Source organism: Dermacentor albipictus, chromosome 6 (assembly GCF_038994185.2).
Source record: "Dermacentor albipictus isolate Rhodes 1998 colony chromosome 6, USDA_Dalb.pri_finalv2, whole genome shotgun sequence".
Classification (NCBI taxonomy): Eukaryota; Metazoa; Arthropoda; class Arachnida; order Ixodida; family Ixodidae; genus Dermacentor; species Dermacentor albipictus.
The window spans coordinates 38,978,085-38,997,559 of NC_091826.1; the positions used below are offsets into that span (position 1 = coordinate 38,978,085).

The 19,475-nt window shown below is 49.3% G+C and overlaps 1 protein-coding gene across 4 annotated transcripts in view; it reads left to right on the top strand.

Annotated features, from left to right (window-relative positions):
• Positions 1 to 19,475, top strand: part of LOC135914566 (mucin-19-like) — a 64,441-nt gene that overhangs the window by 36,196 nt on the left and 8,770 nt on the right. For all 4 annotated transcript variants that reach the window (XM_065447475.2, XM_065447478.2, XM_065447477.2 and 1 more), the window contains 4 exons: positions 1,534 to 1,931; positions 3,537 to 4,788; positions 5,405 to 5,806; positions 15,848 to 15,982. In XM_065447475.2, coding sequence (XP_065303547.1) covers positions 1,534 to 1,931; positions 3,537 to 4,788; positions 5,405 to 5,806; positions 15,848 to 15,982 — 2,187 coding nt within the window. The remainder of the gene's footprint in view (positions 1 to 1,533; positions 1,932 to 3,536; positions 4,789 to 5,404; positions 5,807 to 15,847; positions 15,983 to 19,475) is intronic.

Sequence of the window (19,475 nt, forward strand, 5' to 3'; positions counted from 1 at the left end):
ATAACTTATCATTTTGGATATGCTTTGTAATTATACTGAAAGTGTAATGTCATCGTAATGCTATGCGAGAACTCGTTCTATTGCCATACATGGTTGCCATCCTGTGATGGCAGTGGTGATGACGATGGCTAAGCTGGCTCTTACGGTAGGCTGTTGCGGACGCGGTTCTGGTTTTAGTTTCGCATCGGATTGCACCTCCGAAGCAATTCTTCGATGAATTTTCTCAAAAAAAGAAAAGCCACGCCATATAATTGTGTAAATACTGTAATAATTCATCGTGAGCTATCGTTCTTGCTTTAAAATGTTCCTTTGGCAGCCTGAAAATAGGAAATTCCAACAGATGACATGTATTGGATGCATTCACAATACTGTAAGTGTCGCCAGAACTGACATTGCCACTATTGGAGTCGTCACTCTGGTCACCATGCTGACCAGGCAAGTTCAGATTATCTGGCAAAGGCTAATTTCAGAATTAAAATAATGAAAGTTTGGTCTTATAGAAATCGCAGGCATTGGTGAGGGGACCTTCGTTTGCGATTGAATTAACTGGAATTGAATTTACAGATGTCTACCATACTCTGTAAAGATTGCATGAGGCATTGAGTGGCATCTGGAAATGGAGTACCACGGACTGTATTGAAGCTTGTTCCATGAAGCATTAGGGGGATTGCTTGTAGCTTAGGCAACCTAACGGAAGGAAGTTGAATGCTTGGAAAGGAAGGTCTAATGTTAAGGTCTCCTCAACGTGCAAGGGCGTCACGAGCCAGCTGCTTGTTGAAGACCCCCAAATTGTCCGTCATGTTCAAAAGAGTGGCTCAGTCTCATTAACTTTGCATAGTGCAGCGAAAGCTACGGGTCTCGTCAGCCAATCAGAATAGAGAACCAGAAAGGCTGCTCAGTTGTTCACCTCTGATCAGGCCTTTGTGCGTGCAGCATTAACTGAATGGGAGCTTCATGGAGGAATCAATGGCGCACCGTGGGTGAGCCCTGACACAAGCTACACTACACGGAGCTGATGAGGGTGGACATCGCTTATTTATAGCTAAGACGAAAGAAAGCATGTGCACTTTACAATGTTTGATGATGTTTCTTATGGCACATTTGACTGGTCACCTTCAAGTGCTCTAGAGCACTCTCGTAGCGCTGTTTACATATGGCTGGTCAAAATTAGGCACATTCATCTGGTTCGTTCAGGGCATTGCACTCTGAGACACCTTCACTTTAAGCTGGCAGTGCGACTGAGATCAGATAAAATGCCAATCATGTGGCTCCTCTGTTTGCTATGGGAGCGGCTAAATAGTCGGCTGGGGCGGGATTTCCCCGAATGCAATCTTGTGAGTGCTGCAAACTTAGTTGGAGTGCAGCAGGAACCAGTTGAATGTACCATCAGCATGTGTGCGATGGATGAGTTGGTGGGCACTGAGACAGACCCACGCCCTCCTGCCTCGACCGCGATCCAGAAGGATCTGGAAGGGGGCGCAGTGTAAGTTCATGGTGTAGAGCAGCCTCTTCCGCCTTCTCCTCTTCCTCCAGGGAGCTCCATCTCGCCACCGAGCGAAGACCCTTGCAGCAACATTCCTCCAGACCGGCCGTCGTCTGCACCGTTGCCACCCGCCGCGCCCTCACCCCTTCCTCCCCCACCGTCGTCCTCCCCAGAAACCACCGCGGTGGTGGTGGCCTCTAGTCAGTCGATGGCCACCCCGTCCGAGGCAGCAGCGCCCTCCTCGCTCTCGGCGGGGGCTCTGGTGGCGAGCTCCATTTCTTCCTCCTCCTCCTCCTCCTCCATGCCTTCCTCTTCTTGCTCCTCCCCCACGACATGGGGCTCCACGCGACCAACGTCGGCCAACGCGGCAGAGGCGATGCCAACGATGCAGCCCTCGCCCTCCGAGCCTGCCAGCGGTGTGGCAGAGGTGCCTTCAAGCACGTTGCAGGTGAGTGTCGGTGGGTTGCTATGCACTATCCTTGAAAACAACGGTGCACAATCATTGCATTCTACACATACTAACCTACGGGACAGAAACTTGGAGGTCACAAAAGAAATGTAATGCAAAAGAATAGACAGTTGGGCGCTCGTCCTGTCTGCTCCTTTCTGCGTCCGTGTTTCACTTCGCGCTAGCAGCCAAAATCGGGTCACAAAAGAAGCTTGAGAAGAAGTTAAGGACCGGCAATGAGTGATGGAACGAAAAATGTTGGGAGCAACCTTAAAGGGGCCGTGCAACACGCCAGGGAAAGTTTGTTGAGCAGCATTGATGGCATAGCCTCTATGCGGCGATATTGTGTACTTTATAGGCAGGATGTGATGTCAAGGAGTGACACTATGATTGTTGGCTAAAAATTTAATGTGTGATTTACATTCACAGAATATTGCAAGTACTGCGAAAGAAGCCATGGCATTACTACGTTTTACAGCCGTTTTAGGTGTAGCCCAGCCACCGGCGAGGTGTTGCGACCTTGGCAACGACACATAATGTGCCAAGCACTTTGTGGAGCGCCAACGACAGCCTCGCGTAAGCTGTTGTGACCATAAAAGTAACGAACGCCATGGCCTCCAAGAATGGACCGTGCGCCACTTGACCGTGGAGGCCACAGGAAGGGCATCAGAAGGCTGAAAAAGGCTTGGCAACCATGGTGCACCGACTTTAGCTGGCGGCCTGCTGCTGTTCGTGTCACCACGTGATGTCATTGTAGAATGAAATGTGGCAGTTGCAATTAAGAGGCAATAATGGAGCTGGGCAGGCCATAGATAACCAGTAGGGATGGGCTAATATAGTCAATATTAAGTTCGAATTGAATTCGAAGTGAATGGTAATTTTGGTTGAAGAGTAGTGCTTTTTATAGCACATATTTACTGAAAAAAAAATGTGACAGCAATGCTAGCAGTACGGCCAGCAATACAAACGGTTAATTTACGGACTTTTGTTGCACAGTATTGTGGTTCAGTGTTGCTTCGGTAAGGGTCAAATTAGCCAGAGTCCAATTAACAAAAATCAACTTTATTTGCCTTTTTATTTTGTCCATGCATGCAATCATGCAATCTTGTGTTGCTCTGTGCACTAACTACGGGTCTTGCACAACAGGAGTATTTGTTTTCCTGTGCACATATCACCGTCCACGTGATACCAGGTTGCCGAAATGTATAAATGAGTGACCGCGTTTGGGATGTCATCTTATGGCACAGTCTAGTCACACTAACCATCTTGTATTTACCTGCCGGTGTAAAAGCTTGGCAACAACGTTATCAACTTGCACCTCGTTTCACTTTTCATTCGACGGGAGCACCCGTCTTACACAAAAACCTTTCAACACATAGTGTTTGGACAGTAGGTCACAAGATGTCGCTACCTATGGCTACTACTGTTTTCTGCATCTTCGGTAATCTGGCATTGTGTAAAGGGTGATACGTATACGGATAAGCTGTGACAGTCGTCCCAACACATTGTTAACAAAAGAGAGAGGAAGGCATGTGCATGGTCATTCCTTAAGTCAACACAGATGTGCTCACGGCAGCCTTGTTTTATTTACATTTGTGTCTTCAGGTTCCTGGGGGCCAAATGATCTCGCCTTCCATGTGGAGCACAGCGGGCAGCAGTGGCACCAGCAGTGATCCACAGCAGCGGCTCACGTTCATCTTCAAGGGCAACTTGACAGCAGCAACAACGGCCTCCTCGTCATCCCCAACCAGCTGCCATCCTGTGCTGGCCCTTCCAGCCGGGCCCAGCAGCATACCTAAGACGGTTCCCATCAAGCTTCTGGCACTTCCGTCAGGCACCTCTGGGCTTGCCCTCAAGTCGTCCCTGGCCGAGCTGATCTCTTCTCCGGCCAGCCAGAATGGCTCGCGGTCGTCTGTAGCCAGCGGATCTGTGTCACCGCCGATTCGACTGGTCGTCTCCAAGATACCACCGACGGTCAAAGGTGCCAGCCTCAGCAGCCCAGCTGCCACAGGTGGCACTGCCAGAGCAGTGCAACCACCTGCTGCTCCACCGTCATCAACTTCATCGCCATCTCTTGTGAACATGGTCATGAAGTCGGTGATGGCCACAGCAATTGCAACGACGATGGTGGCACGGTCACCCCTGGAGACGAGCGCCGAGGCATCCCCTAGTTCGGTGCTGTCTAGTACAGCGTCATTCGAGCCATCAGTGAATGTGCCTGCACTGATGCTGCCGGAGGAGCGGCAACCAGTTGTGAGTGGTGTCAGTGAAGTGCGAGGGGAAGCGCCCGTCGAACCAGACTCTCGGGAGGCAGCAGCGTGTGCAATGGCGGCAACATCTTCTGTGGTTGTGACTGAGGCAGACACAGGCGGAGCCGACGCGTCTGCCGAGGTGATGGTAGGGGTTTCCGAGGCAGTTGGCAAAGGGGAGTGTGGTGGTGCGGAGAAGAGCCAGTTGTCTGCGGGTATGGAGCGACTCTCGTCACCAACATTGTTGCCGGGGGATTGTACAGACATGGCAGAGGACAGCGGCAGCGAGCTGGCGGTGCTGAGCCCCACGGTGATTGCCAACCACATTGGTTCGCCCCAGCTCCCCGATTCCCTGTCGACCCTTTTAGACATGGCGATAGATCCTCCAGACGACGATGACGAGAGTGAGCCGGCAAGCAACCGGGCTTCGCCGGTGCCCGTGTCACTTCTGCTCACGAACCACAAGGACTCCGAAGAGGAGCCAGTGCCAGAACACGAAGCCGACCTAGAATTGCTCCGGACATGTCCCGAGGCTTCTGTTTGTGCTCCCGGTGATGAACTGGGTGATGACGGCCGTCTTCGGAATCAGAGGCGACGGGCAGCACAAGGTAAACCGTTCTGTTATGCTGTTCTTCCTGTAATTCTATTGGAGCAGCTTGATTCCTTTTCTTGTTAAAAGAGGTTTGAATATTCAACATTGTCTACTTAGAGTTTGTCATGTCTGGCATGTTTCTATGTCAGAGTAGTCAGATTACTCTTCCTTGCTGGTACTTTCTGTTACTATTTTATTACTTTCCTGATGCCTTTATTTGATGCTGTCATTGGCTGTTTTCTCGTAATTTACGCTGCCCGTTTCCAAGTCAACACCAACTCGACCAATTTTTCCTTGTTTTAGGTCTTGTTGGTTTCCTGGCTTCTCTGTATAACACAAACCAAAAAGTGCTTGAACACAGAATATGTACAGCTAGAATGTGACAGAAAGTGGCACTGACGAACCAGACTGCATCAAGTGGGCGCGGCACAACAACTACAGGGCCGAACAGGAGATGTGTCATTCAGGAAGGGGACTGCAGTGTTTACGAATGACCATGTGTCCTCAGTGTTTTACATGCTTGATCCACCCAAGCAGTCAAGCCCACTCAGCTAACACACACACGGTGGCATCCACATTTTTTCAGACGTGCAATGTCAAAATGGCTGCCTTGGCGGCAATGTGCCTTGCAGTGCCATCTCCAGCCACGGTCGAGGAAGGCGAGTCTGATCACTCAAGCGAGGAAGAGATGTCGCTGAGTGAGCTCGCGCACAAGTCTCGGGTGCGGCCGCCTCGGCCACAGCGGCAGGGAAAGGAGAACGAGGCGCTCACGACGGCGGCAGCTGCAGCAGCGGACTCCCCGGCACCGACGACGCGGCGGGAAGATGGCGGTCCCGGTCGGCCACGACGGTTGACGGCAGCGGGGAGCGGGGAGGCCAAGGCTGCCCGGTCCAGGCTGGGACAGCAGCAAGCAATGGCGAGCCAGCAGTCCCAGGCATTGTCGAGCCCGTCGCCAATGGCTGCAGTAGCTTCTCTTCCCGCCGAGGAAGCATTGAGGAGAAACGCAGACCGGTCAAGGCGGTCTCCAGCCACAAGTAAGAGCTTCGTCTTGAAGTGCTCATTCATGGCCTGAGGGTTCTAACTGGGATAGTTAGTTTTACGTTCAGCATGGTGAACAATGCTGGACACGAGACTAGCGACACTAACAGGATAAACGTGCCATCAACTGGTTCTTTATTCAGAGTCATACACTACATAAAAGATAGCTGACACAAAATCACGACACTTTGAGTTGCTCGGTAGGCCAGCAAGGAAATGCAGTGAAAGCAAAAATAATGTGCTTCCTTGCCAGCCGGCCAAGCAACTCATAGCTAGCATTGTACTTTTCTAGTACAGTCGAACCCGGCTATATGGAACTTGCAAAAAAACGCCTATCAGTTCGATATAGAGCATAATTCGATATAAGCCTGCTAAATAATTGGATGTCATAAAAGCACATACCATTTATGAAATCACTTTATTGATGAAACTAGCTTCATTTCGCACGAAATAGTCCTGCATTTTCTTCTGCTTGGGCAATTTCGCTGCGTGCGAGGCACGCACTTCCCCTCGTTGTCTAAGGAGTCGGAGCAGCTGAGGCCGCAACATTCCGCATTCGCACAGAAGCACCGGACTAGTGCGAGCGCACCAATCACTTCGGAGGATGTGGGCCAAAGACGGTCGTTGCTTTCTTCGTTGTGCCCATTTTCACTTGTGCTTGGCATGATGTGGCATGATGTAGTCTTCGTTTCTGGGCTCTCCCGTGGTCGCGACACCATCATTTGCGCTCACAAACTTGTCCACCGTTGATTCGTCAACAGCTTCCGGAAATTCTGACAGCTCGCTCCAAACTTCGGCAACACGGGCAATGGCTTCATCGCATTCGATCATCAGAATTTAGTTATCACCAAGCATGCGGAAACTGGCACGTACGAAGAACCACTTGTACATGGCAGTGTGTACGCGTCAGGTGCCACGGGCACCTGGTCGCGAGTTTGGCCGCTTTAGTCCTAATCGTGCCGAGAGTGCTCCTCGGAATCTTGCACGCTGTGGGGACTTCTCTAACATTCGACCCGATTTATGATTACGAGCTTCACGACGAAAGGCGAATTCTGCCGCTTCATCACGGCAACACTGCGGGAGAAGGCGCACACAATGAATCTGATAAGCAGCGAGACAACTCGCACTTTCGCCATCTTGGACGACGAGGGCACAAGAGCCTCTGATTGGCTGTCTGAGCAAGCGCTGCAGACGGGCGGGCCAGGACAATTTTTTGTAGGGGGGTGTCGGCAGCTCCGAGGTAGCGCGGTCACGTAGGAAGAGCGGTTGGATGGAGCCGCGCTGCCGGGTTTTCCCTTCACCGCGAGGGAAAGCCAACTTCCGCCGCTTGACGTTCGATATATCGGGAGTCGCTACCAGTTTTGTTCGATGTATGCGTAATTTTTGCTATATATACTCATTGTAACTATACCGTGTCCAGAAATTATTCGATATATGGAATAATTCGATGTAAACAGGTTCGATATAGTCGGGTTTGACTGTATGCATCTCTTGTACATTGTATGATTTTGTATGATCAATTGATAGCTTCTCTGTGCTGTTCAAATCAATTGCCCTGTCACCTGGGCTGTTTGTCATGCTCACTACACGGTTTATTCAAGATAGAATAAAGGTACCCAAGCCTTGCACAGCCAAATATTTCTTGGCTGGCAATTTCTGAGCTTTCATATGTTTTTGCAGTTTGCAATGTGTAAATGTTATTGCTATTGGTCACGGGATCAAGCAGAGTTGCTGCCTGATGGGGCTCTGGCTGAACCACAGGTGGTGTGGATTGCGCTGCGTGTCGTCGGTTATGCCCGACATGTTTACATGTGCGCATGCAGCATGCATATCTTTAATGACCATTTTTCCCGTGGTTGTGGGACTGCCATATAAAAGCTGGTCTGCATTCTTGGACAATGTACAGAAGCGCTAAGCCTTGCGCTGTCTTTGCGCAGCTGTAAGGTCGGCGATTGGCCACGTCGAGCGCGTGGCAGTTTGTGACCGTCGCACCTTCCTTCCACCACAATCAAAGCAATTTAATCGTCACTTTGTGCTTCGAGTAAACCACTGAAAGCATATTTTCTTGTTTTAAAGAAATCAAAGGTTGCAGCATTACGTAAATGCCACGCTTTAGCAAATTGTTGCGATGTGTTGATCACTTCACAATATCCATGATACCGTGCAACATAACGAGGTGACAAGAACATCACTCGGCAATAAAAAAATAATAATCGTTAGCAAGCACTCATAGCACATAGTAAACTTTATATTACGATAACTGCATCACAATAGTTTGTGATAATTGTATAGCTCTCGCTTATTGGTCACGCGGCGGCAACCTGAGGCGTTCATTTAATATGTAGTTCCAGTGCCATGAGGGTGAGCTTATTTTGCCTCGCAAGTACATCAAGGGCTTTTATGTCTTCACTCACTGCTGCAAAAAGAAAGCTAAAATATGGTGTTAATGAAGATCATGTGTAATAGCAGTCTCTGCAGACGCAGGACCTCTTAACACCGAGTCAAAAGGTGAAGTGCAAAATTTTTAGCGGGACGGAAATCAGCTGTCATTATTAGCTGGAACAAAAGAACCTAATGATTTTAGCCTCTCGAATAATTACAACTTTGCGCATAACAATGCAAGGGCAGCTTTGTGCTTAAATTATGCGTTTTTAGTGTTACTGCAAAAACATTTGGAAGACGCTTAAGCTTCGCCTTTAAGAGTGGAACACAGTAGCATTCAAAGATCCCTGACTGCTTCTCACGTTTCCTGGCAACTGCAGCTTATGTAACCGTGATGTTTGCCGGGAAATGCTGACAGCGAACACTTGCACGAAGGCGAGCTTTCTGGTAGAAACGTGCCCTCTCGCGCGGGCCGCGGCGCGGCGGAGGCGAGCGCTAACTGGAGGTGTCGCAAGGAACCGGGCGCACCACTCCATGGCCTCCAACAGCGCAAATCTCGGACACCATAGCCGGTCTAGGAATGGTAGAAACAGCGGAAAAGGGATTTGTGAGTGAGTTTCCGCGTAACAGAGTTATGTTTTCTCGTATGTTCAAATTACAATCCGAAGCTATCATGTCTGCAGGTTGTAAGTCGTACTCGCAATTTTTCTGGCATAGTTTACTTCGAGAAATTCAATTAGTTCAGTAACTTCTTTACACTACACGGAGGGCCTGCGTGGCTGGATATGTGTGGTTCGGAATGATTTTTGCTGAAACAATGGTCGACGCTGGACGGGGGATGCCGACACTGGATTTTCTGCGACATGGGGCCCTTAACGATTTCGCGTCAAAAAGTTCTCGTCTGAAGCAACCTGGCAATTTTGCTAACCTGCTGTTATTCACCATGGCGTAGCTTGTGTAATTGAACTCGTTAACTGTTTACGTGTTGCTGCAAATTAAAAAGGCAAGAAAAAGAAAATCTAAGCCTAAAATTGTTGCTGTAAATTGCAAATTACCTTGCTACCTTCCTTGTACGGGGATGCTGACTTTATTATAACCATTGCAATATTTGCAGAGAATGCAGTAACAATTAAGTTGCACAACAATTTTAGCAGAGCAGGTGGAACACCAGTGAAACAAGCACAAAAAGCCCCAGGGAAGTGCCAAAACGTACATGGTTTGGCCGAGTGCCACTCGCCCATTAGGCACTGCACTTCTTTCCGAGTAAAAATAAACTTTCTGCACATTTCGTGCAAGAATGCAGCCATTGGAGGGCAATATATAATAAGTTCACTGCGGTCAGCGTGTTTCATTACCATAAAATTGGGCCAAGTGGTTCACAACGAAACACCACTGTGTACATTTAGATGTGTGCCGCCGACGCCTATCCGCACGGACGTGGTGACGGTGCTGCCCCCTGTGGTTCAATCTCGCGGTGAACGGCAGTAATGCAGACACTCTAGGCACATTTTTTGCCGCTATCCTGCTGTCACATGGCTCGTGTGCAGAAAGTTAGGGGCTCTCCAGAGATACAGAGAGCGTTTAGTTGCAAAAATGACAAAGCGAAATGGACGACGGACTGTCAGTGCTCCACTCAGTTTGCCCGATGGCAGAGCCAGGACGGCATTTTGTCTTCCGCAGCCATCATAAGTGTTCTGTGCATGCTTCTGTATAAACACACTGGTGTGAGCAGAATAGGCTGTAAACTTTTTGCTAGCGTCATCTGATGTTTTACTGGGTGCTAACATTGACACTATCCCGTTGGTCTCATTTCGTGCACTAACAAGGTGCAATACCCTCACTGCCATTGGTGACGATCCTCAGCACACCGTCATTGTGAGATGCCTGGTAGCAGCCAGGGTTACTGTTCTTTCTGCCCAGCAGAAGTTGTCTTGTGTGCTGTCACGCATACGGTTAAAGGACCGTCCGAGGAGTTCATTTGCAACAACTCTAAAACTTTGCTGTTGCCCTCAGTGCTTCGTCCTTCAGGCAAAACTGTGGCGTTTTTTAAGCATGAAATGCGTTTAGCTCCCATTGTCGGCGACCTTCAAGTGACCTTGAGCCAAAAGCCAGATCCATTATCCGGGCACTCAGACGAGAACATCCGGGCAAGTTGTGAGAACAAAACGAGATCAACCAGTCAGAGCTTAAAGGGATTTACAACCAATAGTACCCACTTCTTTTAGTGCAATGGAAAGCTTACCGGCCAGAGCATCTTATCATGAAGTAGTAATGTGGAAAACACCGTGGAACATTTTTTATCAGAATTTTTTTGTGTGCAGTGCGGATGAAGGCGTTCACTGGAAGCATGCTGAAAACTGTGATAGGTGAGCGCGATAACGGTTGTAGATTGGCTTTAGTGGGAGGAAGACGACAAGTGCAGCGGCCGTAGGTCTAATAAAGTGTTATTTTGGTTATCAAGTCAATGTTCGTGCAATTCATATTTTCCGAAGTGTTAAAGTATTTCTGCGATAATAGCTACACCGTGTGCTACACCGATAATAACCACACCGTGCGATAATAACAACACCGTGTGCACCGCCATGCATGTGGGACAGTGCGAGCGCCGCTCGTTAGCATGGGCTTCCTTTACTTTGCAGTGCGCATGGAATAAAGTGCAAGTGTAATAATATAGTAACTGTAATTTTAAGCAATAATTATACAGTACTTAATGACAGTCGACTTACGTACAGTAATCTCTTGACTACATTTCGAAGTATGACGATTTCACTGCCAAGCCTTACCACTTACTGGTTCTTCTGACTCTCTTTGCCAATTTGAAATTATATTTCCTATTTAAATCACGAACAGTGTGCTGGATGCTATCACTATAAACCATGGTCACTTCATTTCCATCAAAGTCTCACAACACATTCTGGTCAGTCTAAGAAAATGCGGTCTCTGGCCCCCAACCCTTTGCACAGGACCGCATTACATACGCTAGTTACTGCCTGAACATATTCGCTCGCTATCCGGTCGCGGTGAGTCGGACTTCTTAGATTTGTCGCGCGCTGTTACGAACTTCAACCGCTGCACCACGATAACGGCTTTGTGGTCCCGTAGCGCTCGTCACCCGTTTCGTGACAGAGCGTTGGTAGCGAAGACTCCGAGCCTGGCGTCGATGAGAATAACAAAAGGGACTTTATACATTATATACAGGTTATCATACAGGACATGAACGGATCGGCACTGGGGCCGAGAGCTCACACAAACGCGACTGTTCTCGCACGACGGCGTCCGGCGAAAACGTGTGACACATCTCACCCCAGTCGGGAACGACACTCTCTCCCGGTGGGTTCGGCGGATCCTGTTTTCGAGCGGCGTGTCACTGCTTTTATAATCCCCGAGGCCCATTGTCACTCAACCGGCCCAATACAAAGTCAGCACACGACGGTCGTCCGAGGGGTCCAACCAGCGACCGCGCTGGCCACCCGGTTCAAAGTTCGCGCGCGCGGTGACCTCCAGGCAAGGGAGGTGCGGCGCCGGGCTGTCGGGCACACGCGAACACGTTTAAACACGCTGCTTCGCCGAGGCCTCTCCCGCACGAAGGCGCAGCATCTTGACTTGTGAAGGGAGAATTGTGGCGCTCGCAGGATAGATTCTGCATCTTGCAGATTCGGGATCCGGGCTTGTGGTAATGGCACAACAGCATCCCCGCCCTCAGATAAGGCGCCGGGAAGACGAGCAGCCTCCACGTGGCTCGGATGCCAGGCGCGCACGTTCGTCAGGCTCGTCCAAGTTCACGTCCAGTGTCGGGACGCCAGGTAACCTCACGTGCCCAGGTCCGACTCGCCAGGACAGGAGCTCTGCTCACCACGTCGTCGCCAAGGCACCTTGACCAGCTCCGCTCGGGTCGTTCCTAAGACCTTGCTTCTCGCCACTGGTCCCGCTTGGTCGTTCTGCAGCTTGCAAAATCGACCGGCAAAAGGCAACACCCAACACGAACAAGTGCCCTCTGTCTCCCGTCAAACACCAGACAAAGCCATAATTCAAATCAACCTAATTAATCGCTATCCCCTTTTGCCCCCGCTGCAACAAGAGGCAGGTGTACGATCTAGCACACAAGGCTCAAACAATCAGTTTTCAAATCAACAACACACCAAAATAGAAACAATTATTAATCAGCAATAATAATTACAAATAGAATGGTCCCCTTGAAATCGCTTTGGACCGAAAACATACTTCTGAGGAAGCAAATGAGGTCATTCATTTTTCCCGGCGATATTTTCGCGGAATCTGAAGCTGCTTATATTTGCGACCCTGCTTATCCGTGTAGCGGCGGTACAATAAGCCAGGTTCCTTGCCAAATGAAACCCCCTTTTTTTCCACTCCCCGTTTGACGCTCTTCCTCAGATCGGCTAATGAACAATCTTCCTGTTGCTCGCGAATCAGACTTTTTCTTTCAACTGCAGCCTGCTCCTGCCGGCTGGCGGAAACCGGAGCGAGTGCGGAGCCCGCGTCGCCTAATTGCGGCGTCGAGTCTATATCTCGGCTAGCACTGCACGCGTCACTCCCACTCACTTCCAGGACCCGCTCGTCTAGGCCAGCCTCCGAGCTCTGCCTCTCCCGTGACTGCTCGCCACTCAAGTTACCGTGATCGGTCCGTGTGCCGCACCGCCTTTCGCTCACCGCCGCTAAGTCAAGTTCCCTCGACAGCGGGCGCGCTTTGGATCGCGTGGGGGCCATGTACGCCACGTCGGCAAAGAATGATTTGCCGTGATCCCTCAGCAACTGCTCCGAGCTATTTGAGAAGAGGTAGGAAAATTGCTCCGGGAGGGCGGCTGACACAGCGGCTTCGGTGTTAAGTTTTCCAAATTCTCCTTCAATGCTAACCGTTGCGATCGGTAAACAGACACTCTCCTTCTCGGCCACTTGCCGTATCCTAACGCACTCTCCCGTAAAATCACTCGAGGAGACGAAAGACGGGTGAACAACGTCCATAGTTGCTGCAGAGTCCCGCAGTGCTCGGCACTTCTTGCCGTTTACCTTAATTTCCTGCACATAGGGCTCCAATAGACGTATGTTCTTGTGAGTTTCCCGTATCGTTGCAAAAGCAATTCTCTCTGGGCAGCTTGCAGCGATGTGCCCTTGCTTTTTGCAATTGTAGCAGGTTAACGGTCTCCGTTTTTCAAAAGAACGCGTCATTTCGTTTCGCTGTTTCGGACCATCGTCATCATTCTGAGATGCATTCTGTCCATCCCTTACAGTTTCTTTGGGAAGGGACTCGTCGTCCTGAAACTCGCGACGCGTGATTTCCTTCCGTTCGTCGGGCTTCCCGTAAAACACATCTCTCCTGTCTGCTTTTTCTACACGCACTGCCTTGCTGTGCAAGCTGCGGCGGGTGTAATACTCTTCCGCTAACTCTGCTGCCTTGTTTAGCTTAACCTCCTTTAGCCTATCTTGCAGCCAGAGCCGGACATCCTCATCAATGCAACGGTAGAACTGCTCCAACGCGATGCATTCGACAATTTTGTCGCGGTCGTCGTAAACCTCTTCGCCCTTCAGCCATTCCACCAGGTCGGCTTTTAGACGGAACGCGAAGTCAACATTCGACTCCTTACCCTTTTTTGCATACCGGAACCTCTGCCGGAAAGCTTCGGGCGACAATTTGTACTTCCGCAGTAGCGCTTCCTTCACATCACTGTAGCTCTCAAACGCCTCTTTCGATAAGCAAGTTATTACGTCTGATGCCTCCCCAGGAAGCAACGCTAACAGATTCTGTGCCCAGAGGGATCGCTCAATGCTATTCCGTTCGCACACGTGCTCAAATTTCACGAGGTATTTGGCCATATCCTCTCCGACGACAAAGGGTGGAAGTTGATCGCGTATTCTTGGAACATTAGAAGTGAGACTAGGCGCTGGCGAGCTATTTCGGGTCTCCAACTCTTTCATTTTAAGCTCGTGCTCCCGTCGCTCCCTCTCTCTCCTTTCCTCCTTTTCCTCCTCGCGACGTTGCTGTTCTCTCCTTTCCTGCTCGCAACGTTCCTTCTCCCTTTCCTCCCTTTCCCGCCGTTCCTTGATATCCGCCCAGGCCTCTGCGGCTTCCTCCGCCGTTACGTCCCCAGTCCTCATGACCTCAAGGATCGCATTCTTTCTTTTAGTTGAGCCCAACTCAATGCCCAACTCCTCACAAATTTCGAGAAGTTCCTTCACCTTGTACTTCTCCATCGTTCACACTGTCCTCCTGCTGTTTACCCTTTTTGAATATACCTGCCGTACGCTACTACAACACTACTAGTAACACATATGCAAGTATATCACACACTGCCCTGTTTACCCCCTCAGCATCCCCTGGTTTTCAAAACGCTCTTACTAGGCTTGAAACACACAAGGTTATCACAATGCAACACCAAATCCTTCCCTAAGCTACTATAACCTGTGTCAGAGAAAGTCTGGTGTTTGAGGTAAACTTCAGGCACTCACCGCGCCGAGGTAGCTGATGCCGGTCAATCCCGTAGCTGCCATCCAGTGTTATGAACTTCCAACCGGTGCCACCAGTATTACGACATCCAACCGGTGCCGCCAGTGTTACGAACTTGTACCGCTGCACCACGATAACGGCTTTGTGGTCCCGTAGCGCTCGTCACCCGTTTCGTGACAGAGCGTTGGTAGCGAAGACTCCGAGCCTGGCGTCGATGAGAATAACAAAAGGGACTTTATACATTATATACAGGTTATCATACAGGACATGAACGGATCGGCACTGGGGCCGAGAGCTCACACAAACGCGACTGTTCTCGCACGACGGCGTCCGGCGAAAACGTGTGACACATCTCACCCCAGTCGGGAACGACACTCTCTCCCGGTGGGTTCGGCGGATCCTGTTTTCGAGCGGCGTGTCACTGCTTTTATAATCCCCGAGGCCCATTGTCACTCAACCGGCCCAATACAAAGTCAGCACACGACGGTCGTCCGAGGGGTCCAACCAGCGACCGCGCTGGCCACCCGGTTCAAAGTTCGCGCGCGCGGTGACCTCCAGGCAAGGGAGGTGCGGCGCCGGGCTGTCGGGCACACGCGAACACGTTTAAACACGCTGCTTCGCCGAGGCCTCTCCCGCACGAAGGCGCAGCATCTTGACTTGTGAAGGGAGAATTGTGGCGCTCGCAGGATAGATTCTGCATCTTGCAGATTCGGGATCCGGGCTTGTGGTAATGGCACAACAGCGCCCATCGGCATGTTTTGTGGATAGCAACTCGGCTAGCAGGCATTGATCTATGAAAGGTGCAATCAATGCCCTTGTGATTGTTTGCACTACTGTGTTGTCATTCCTTTGTCCCTAGAGCTCGGGTGTGAGAATCCCACAAGCTGGACCGTGCGCTCTGTCTCCCTGGCATCTTTAGCTGCCTGTCATGCCACCTTCAGCCGGTTTTCTTCTAGCTGGGTAGCGTCCATATGGACCAGTGCGCAGTATGGTTTGGTGCGGTGTGGTATGGTGGGGTGTGCCATTGTTAACGTGCACTACACCTATTTTAAGATTGTGGTTAGTATAATCTCCAACCAGTCTGCTTTGCCGGTTGCTGTTTCATGCTTACGTCTACTCTCAATTACGAGAGAGCCAGCAACTTTTTAAAACGTGGCTTAGACTTATGGTTTGTTGGATGCCTTATTTCCTGCAGTGCCGGCGGGCCGAGACCACCGGTCTCCTCCTCGACTGCCAAACCAGCGCAACTTCCGACGGGACTCTGAGGTCAGGGACGATGATGCTGTGGTTGTCATGAAGAGAAAAACCAGGGCGTCCGGACCTTCCACAGGTGAGACAGTGTAAATTGCCTGCTCATTCAACTGGAAAAAAAACTCCAGATAAAAGTGTGCACCACCCACAAAGAAAAGAATACTGGATCAGCACAGGCTGACAACCAAGTTTTACAGGTAATGCCGAGCATGTTGTTTTTGCTGGACTGAGCTTAATACTTCAAAATTGGGATTTAATAAGCATAGGAAACTTAATGCATAGCCTGTAGTAACATTTTTTATATGCTGGCAGTTGGGCGATTGTCATAACTCACCTCACAGTAACGTGCAGTCTGGTGTCTCTTCATCCTGGGACCTCTTTTGTTCCTTGTCTATGCTGATGACCTACCTGCAGCAATAACATCTGACATGCACTTATTTCCAGACGACTATTTAATCTTCAGAGAAATAACTACTGAACGTGACGTCACGCTGCTTCGGGCCAACCTTAATAACGTCAGCAATTGGTGCCAAATGTGGTCAGTGGAGCTTAACATTAACAAGTGTAAGTTTGAGAGTATCACAATCCAACAGTAACCTACCTGTGTACTTTCTGAATAATGTTACCTTGGAAATGACAACTTCGTATAAATACTCGGGCATGCATATTACGTCGAACTTGACGTGGAATCATCTTGTTGAATATATAGTTAAGAAAGCTATCTGCTTGCTGGGATACTTGGGCTAGTACTACCGTATTTACTCGCATAATGATCACACTTTTTTGTTTAAAAAATTGATGCAAATTCAGGGGTGCGATAATTGCGCGAGTTAAATTTTCCAAGAAAAAAACATTTCTTTTTTCATCCTGCATTTGCTGTGAGATGACAAGCAGGCGGCTGCCGCTGTCAGTGCAGGACACCAAAACAAAAATGGCGGCCGGCAGAGCAAGCCAAACGCGCCGAACACGATTATTTTTCTTCTCGTGAGTACATTACGCGCATTGAAACAGTTTCTTCCTTATCAGTAATGAATGATATCGTTAATATCGGAAAGTTTGCAACAATAACGTAGTCATGTCCACTTTGAGGGGCACTGGGTCGCGAGTTTGGCCACATTAGCCCTAATCTCCCCCTTATTCCATAGAGTTATTATACCTTATTTTTCACGATCGTGCTGAGAGTGCTCTTCGGAATCTTGCACGCTGCAGAGACATCCAACTGCTCACCGCGTTCGACCCGATTTATGATTTCAAGCTTCACAACGAAAGGTGAATTCTGCCGCTTCATCACGGCAACACCGCGTGAGAAGGCCTACAAGGTGCACACACAATGAACCACAAAAACAGCGAGACAACTCGCACTTTCGCCATCTTGCAGGACGAGGGCACAAGAGCCTCTGATTGGCTGTCTGAGCAAGCTCTGCGGGCGGGCCAGGAGCATTTCTTTGCAGGGGGTGTCAATGGCTCGCCTGAGGCAGTGCGGTCACAATAGGAAGAGCAGTTGGATAGAGCCGCGCCGCCGGGTTTCCCGCCACCGCGAGGGAAAGCCAACTACTGGGGGCACTTTTTTGGCGCTTGACGTTCGATATATCGGGAGTCGCTGCCATTTTTGTTTGATGTAAGCGTAATTTTTGCTATATATACTCATTGTAGCTATACCCTGTCCAGAAATTGTTTGATATATTGAATAATTCGATATAAACGGGTTTGATATAGTCAGGTTCTACTGTATAGAACCCCTTTAACAAAAACCTTATATGCCGCTAAACTAATCCAAAATAGCTCAACTTTTTATATACTTTAAAGCTGCGGCTGTGCTACAAGCGTGTCTACAACGAAATCTAGTGTGGGTCTTCAGCCTCCGGCAACTCGTCCAAGGGTTTCTTGCCTGTCGTTTTTTCATAACCTATATCACCACTCTACCCTGCATCCAAAATTCATGTCACAACCACGTTACTTATCTCAGAACATTGATCATCGCATAAAGTTAGACTTCGTGCATGTAAAACATGCTTTTACGATCATTTTTGCCTTCATACATTGAAAAAGGCAATGAAGTTCCCTCTAAAATTGTATGCATTAATATAATAATAAACATTTTTCATATAATTTACATAATAGCAAGCATTTTGTACAAACTAATGTTAGCGGTTTTTATGCTACTTATATTACAGTGTCGCAAAGTTATACTTCAAGGGCCCCTCACCAGGTTCAGGCATTGGAAACAGACTAGCGTGGTGCACAAGTCACTCACTAGTGATCGTGTCTGTAAAGTTTCAAAGCACTGTACAGCCCTTAGACAGCACAAACTTCAAGCTGTATGCCTTTCCTCCCGAGCAAGCCACGCCTTCTGCTCTGCTGGAGAATAAGGGTTACACACATCAAGTACTCTCTGCCCAACACCCACTGCCAGCAGTGTCATTGATTATGACAGGTGACTTCAGTAAATCACCCAGTGCAGAATGCACAGAACCACCGCCGGAAATGTGCCGCACTGCAGAAGAAAATGAAGAAGGGGGAGGGGGACAAGGCGACATAATCTGGCAAGGACGAGACATAATCTCTCCAACGTGTCTACCAACGGTGAAAACTGGGAAAACCGGGAATTCTCAGGGATTTTGAATAGTCTGGCAATACTCGGGGAAAGCTCAAGGAATTTGCGCTTCTATCAGGGAAAATTAGCTGTCATGTTATTGAAAGGGACAAAAGTCACCGTAATGCTGGCTCGAGTAAAAGGGATCAAAACGAACTGTCTTGGACACTGTGTCGTCAGTTCAAGGAGTTTACGGTGTACAGTCAGCAGCCGATTTTCTGGACGCCTGATAATTCGGACAGCTCATAACCCATAGAGTCGGTGTATAAGAACGTCTGAAATTTCGAACACGAGAACCCTTCGCTGTCCAATTTTCCAGACTTTTTGCCGCAATCGCAGATCCAAAACGGCATTAATCAAAGGCACCACTGCCGCCGTTTTGATTATCTCGCCGCCTCGAACCAGCGCTCTCGCACACGGATCCACTGGCAGCCATAGCCAACCTCACGGTAACACATGGCCTAGCTGCTTTGACGTTTGCTATTAAGGTTCTTGCCGTTAGGTGCCGTATTTTTCATTGAAAGAATTCGCCGCTGTCAGCAATGGCACTGACTCCGCCTCTGTAATCCTCGCGATTGGCTTGAAAGCTTAAAAAGCATGACGCGTTGCATAACACCAGTTCCCGAAAGGCAGCTTCGCCTCAGCACACTAATGTTACACGGTGAAGCATACATAAAGTATTGCGGTGAAGCTTAACAAGCATTGTAACAAGAAGCAATTGTCACGGGACACAGCACATATTCTCTAATTATACATGCTCGCACCCGCCGTCTCCTGTCACAGTACAAGCACCAATATCCCTAATAAGTGTACTGGCCGGCCTCCAGAGCTTTTTCGGGCGTGCCTGTGGTGATTTGAACCCTTAAGGGCAGTAAAAGACATGCTTTTAATTTTTTCGGACTTCCCGATTTTTCGGAAGCTTTAGCGGCCCCTAGGAAGTCTGAAAAGTCGGGCGCTGACTGTACAACTTACCAAAAAG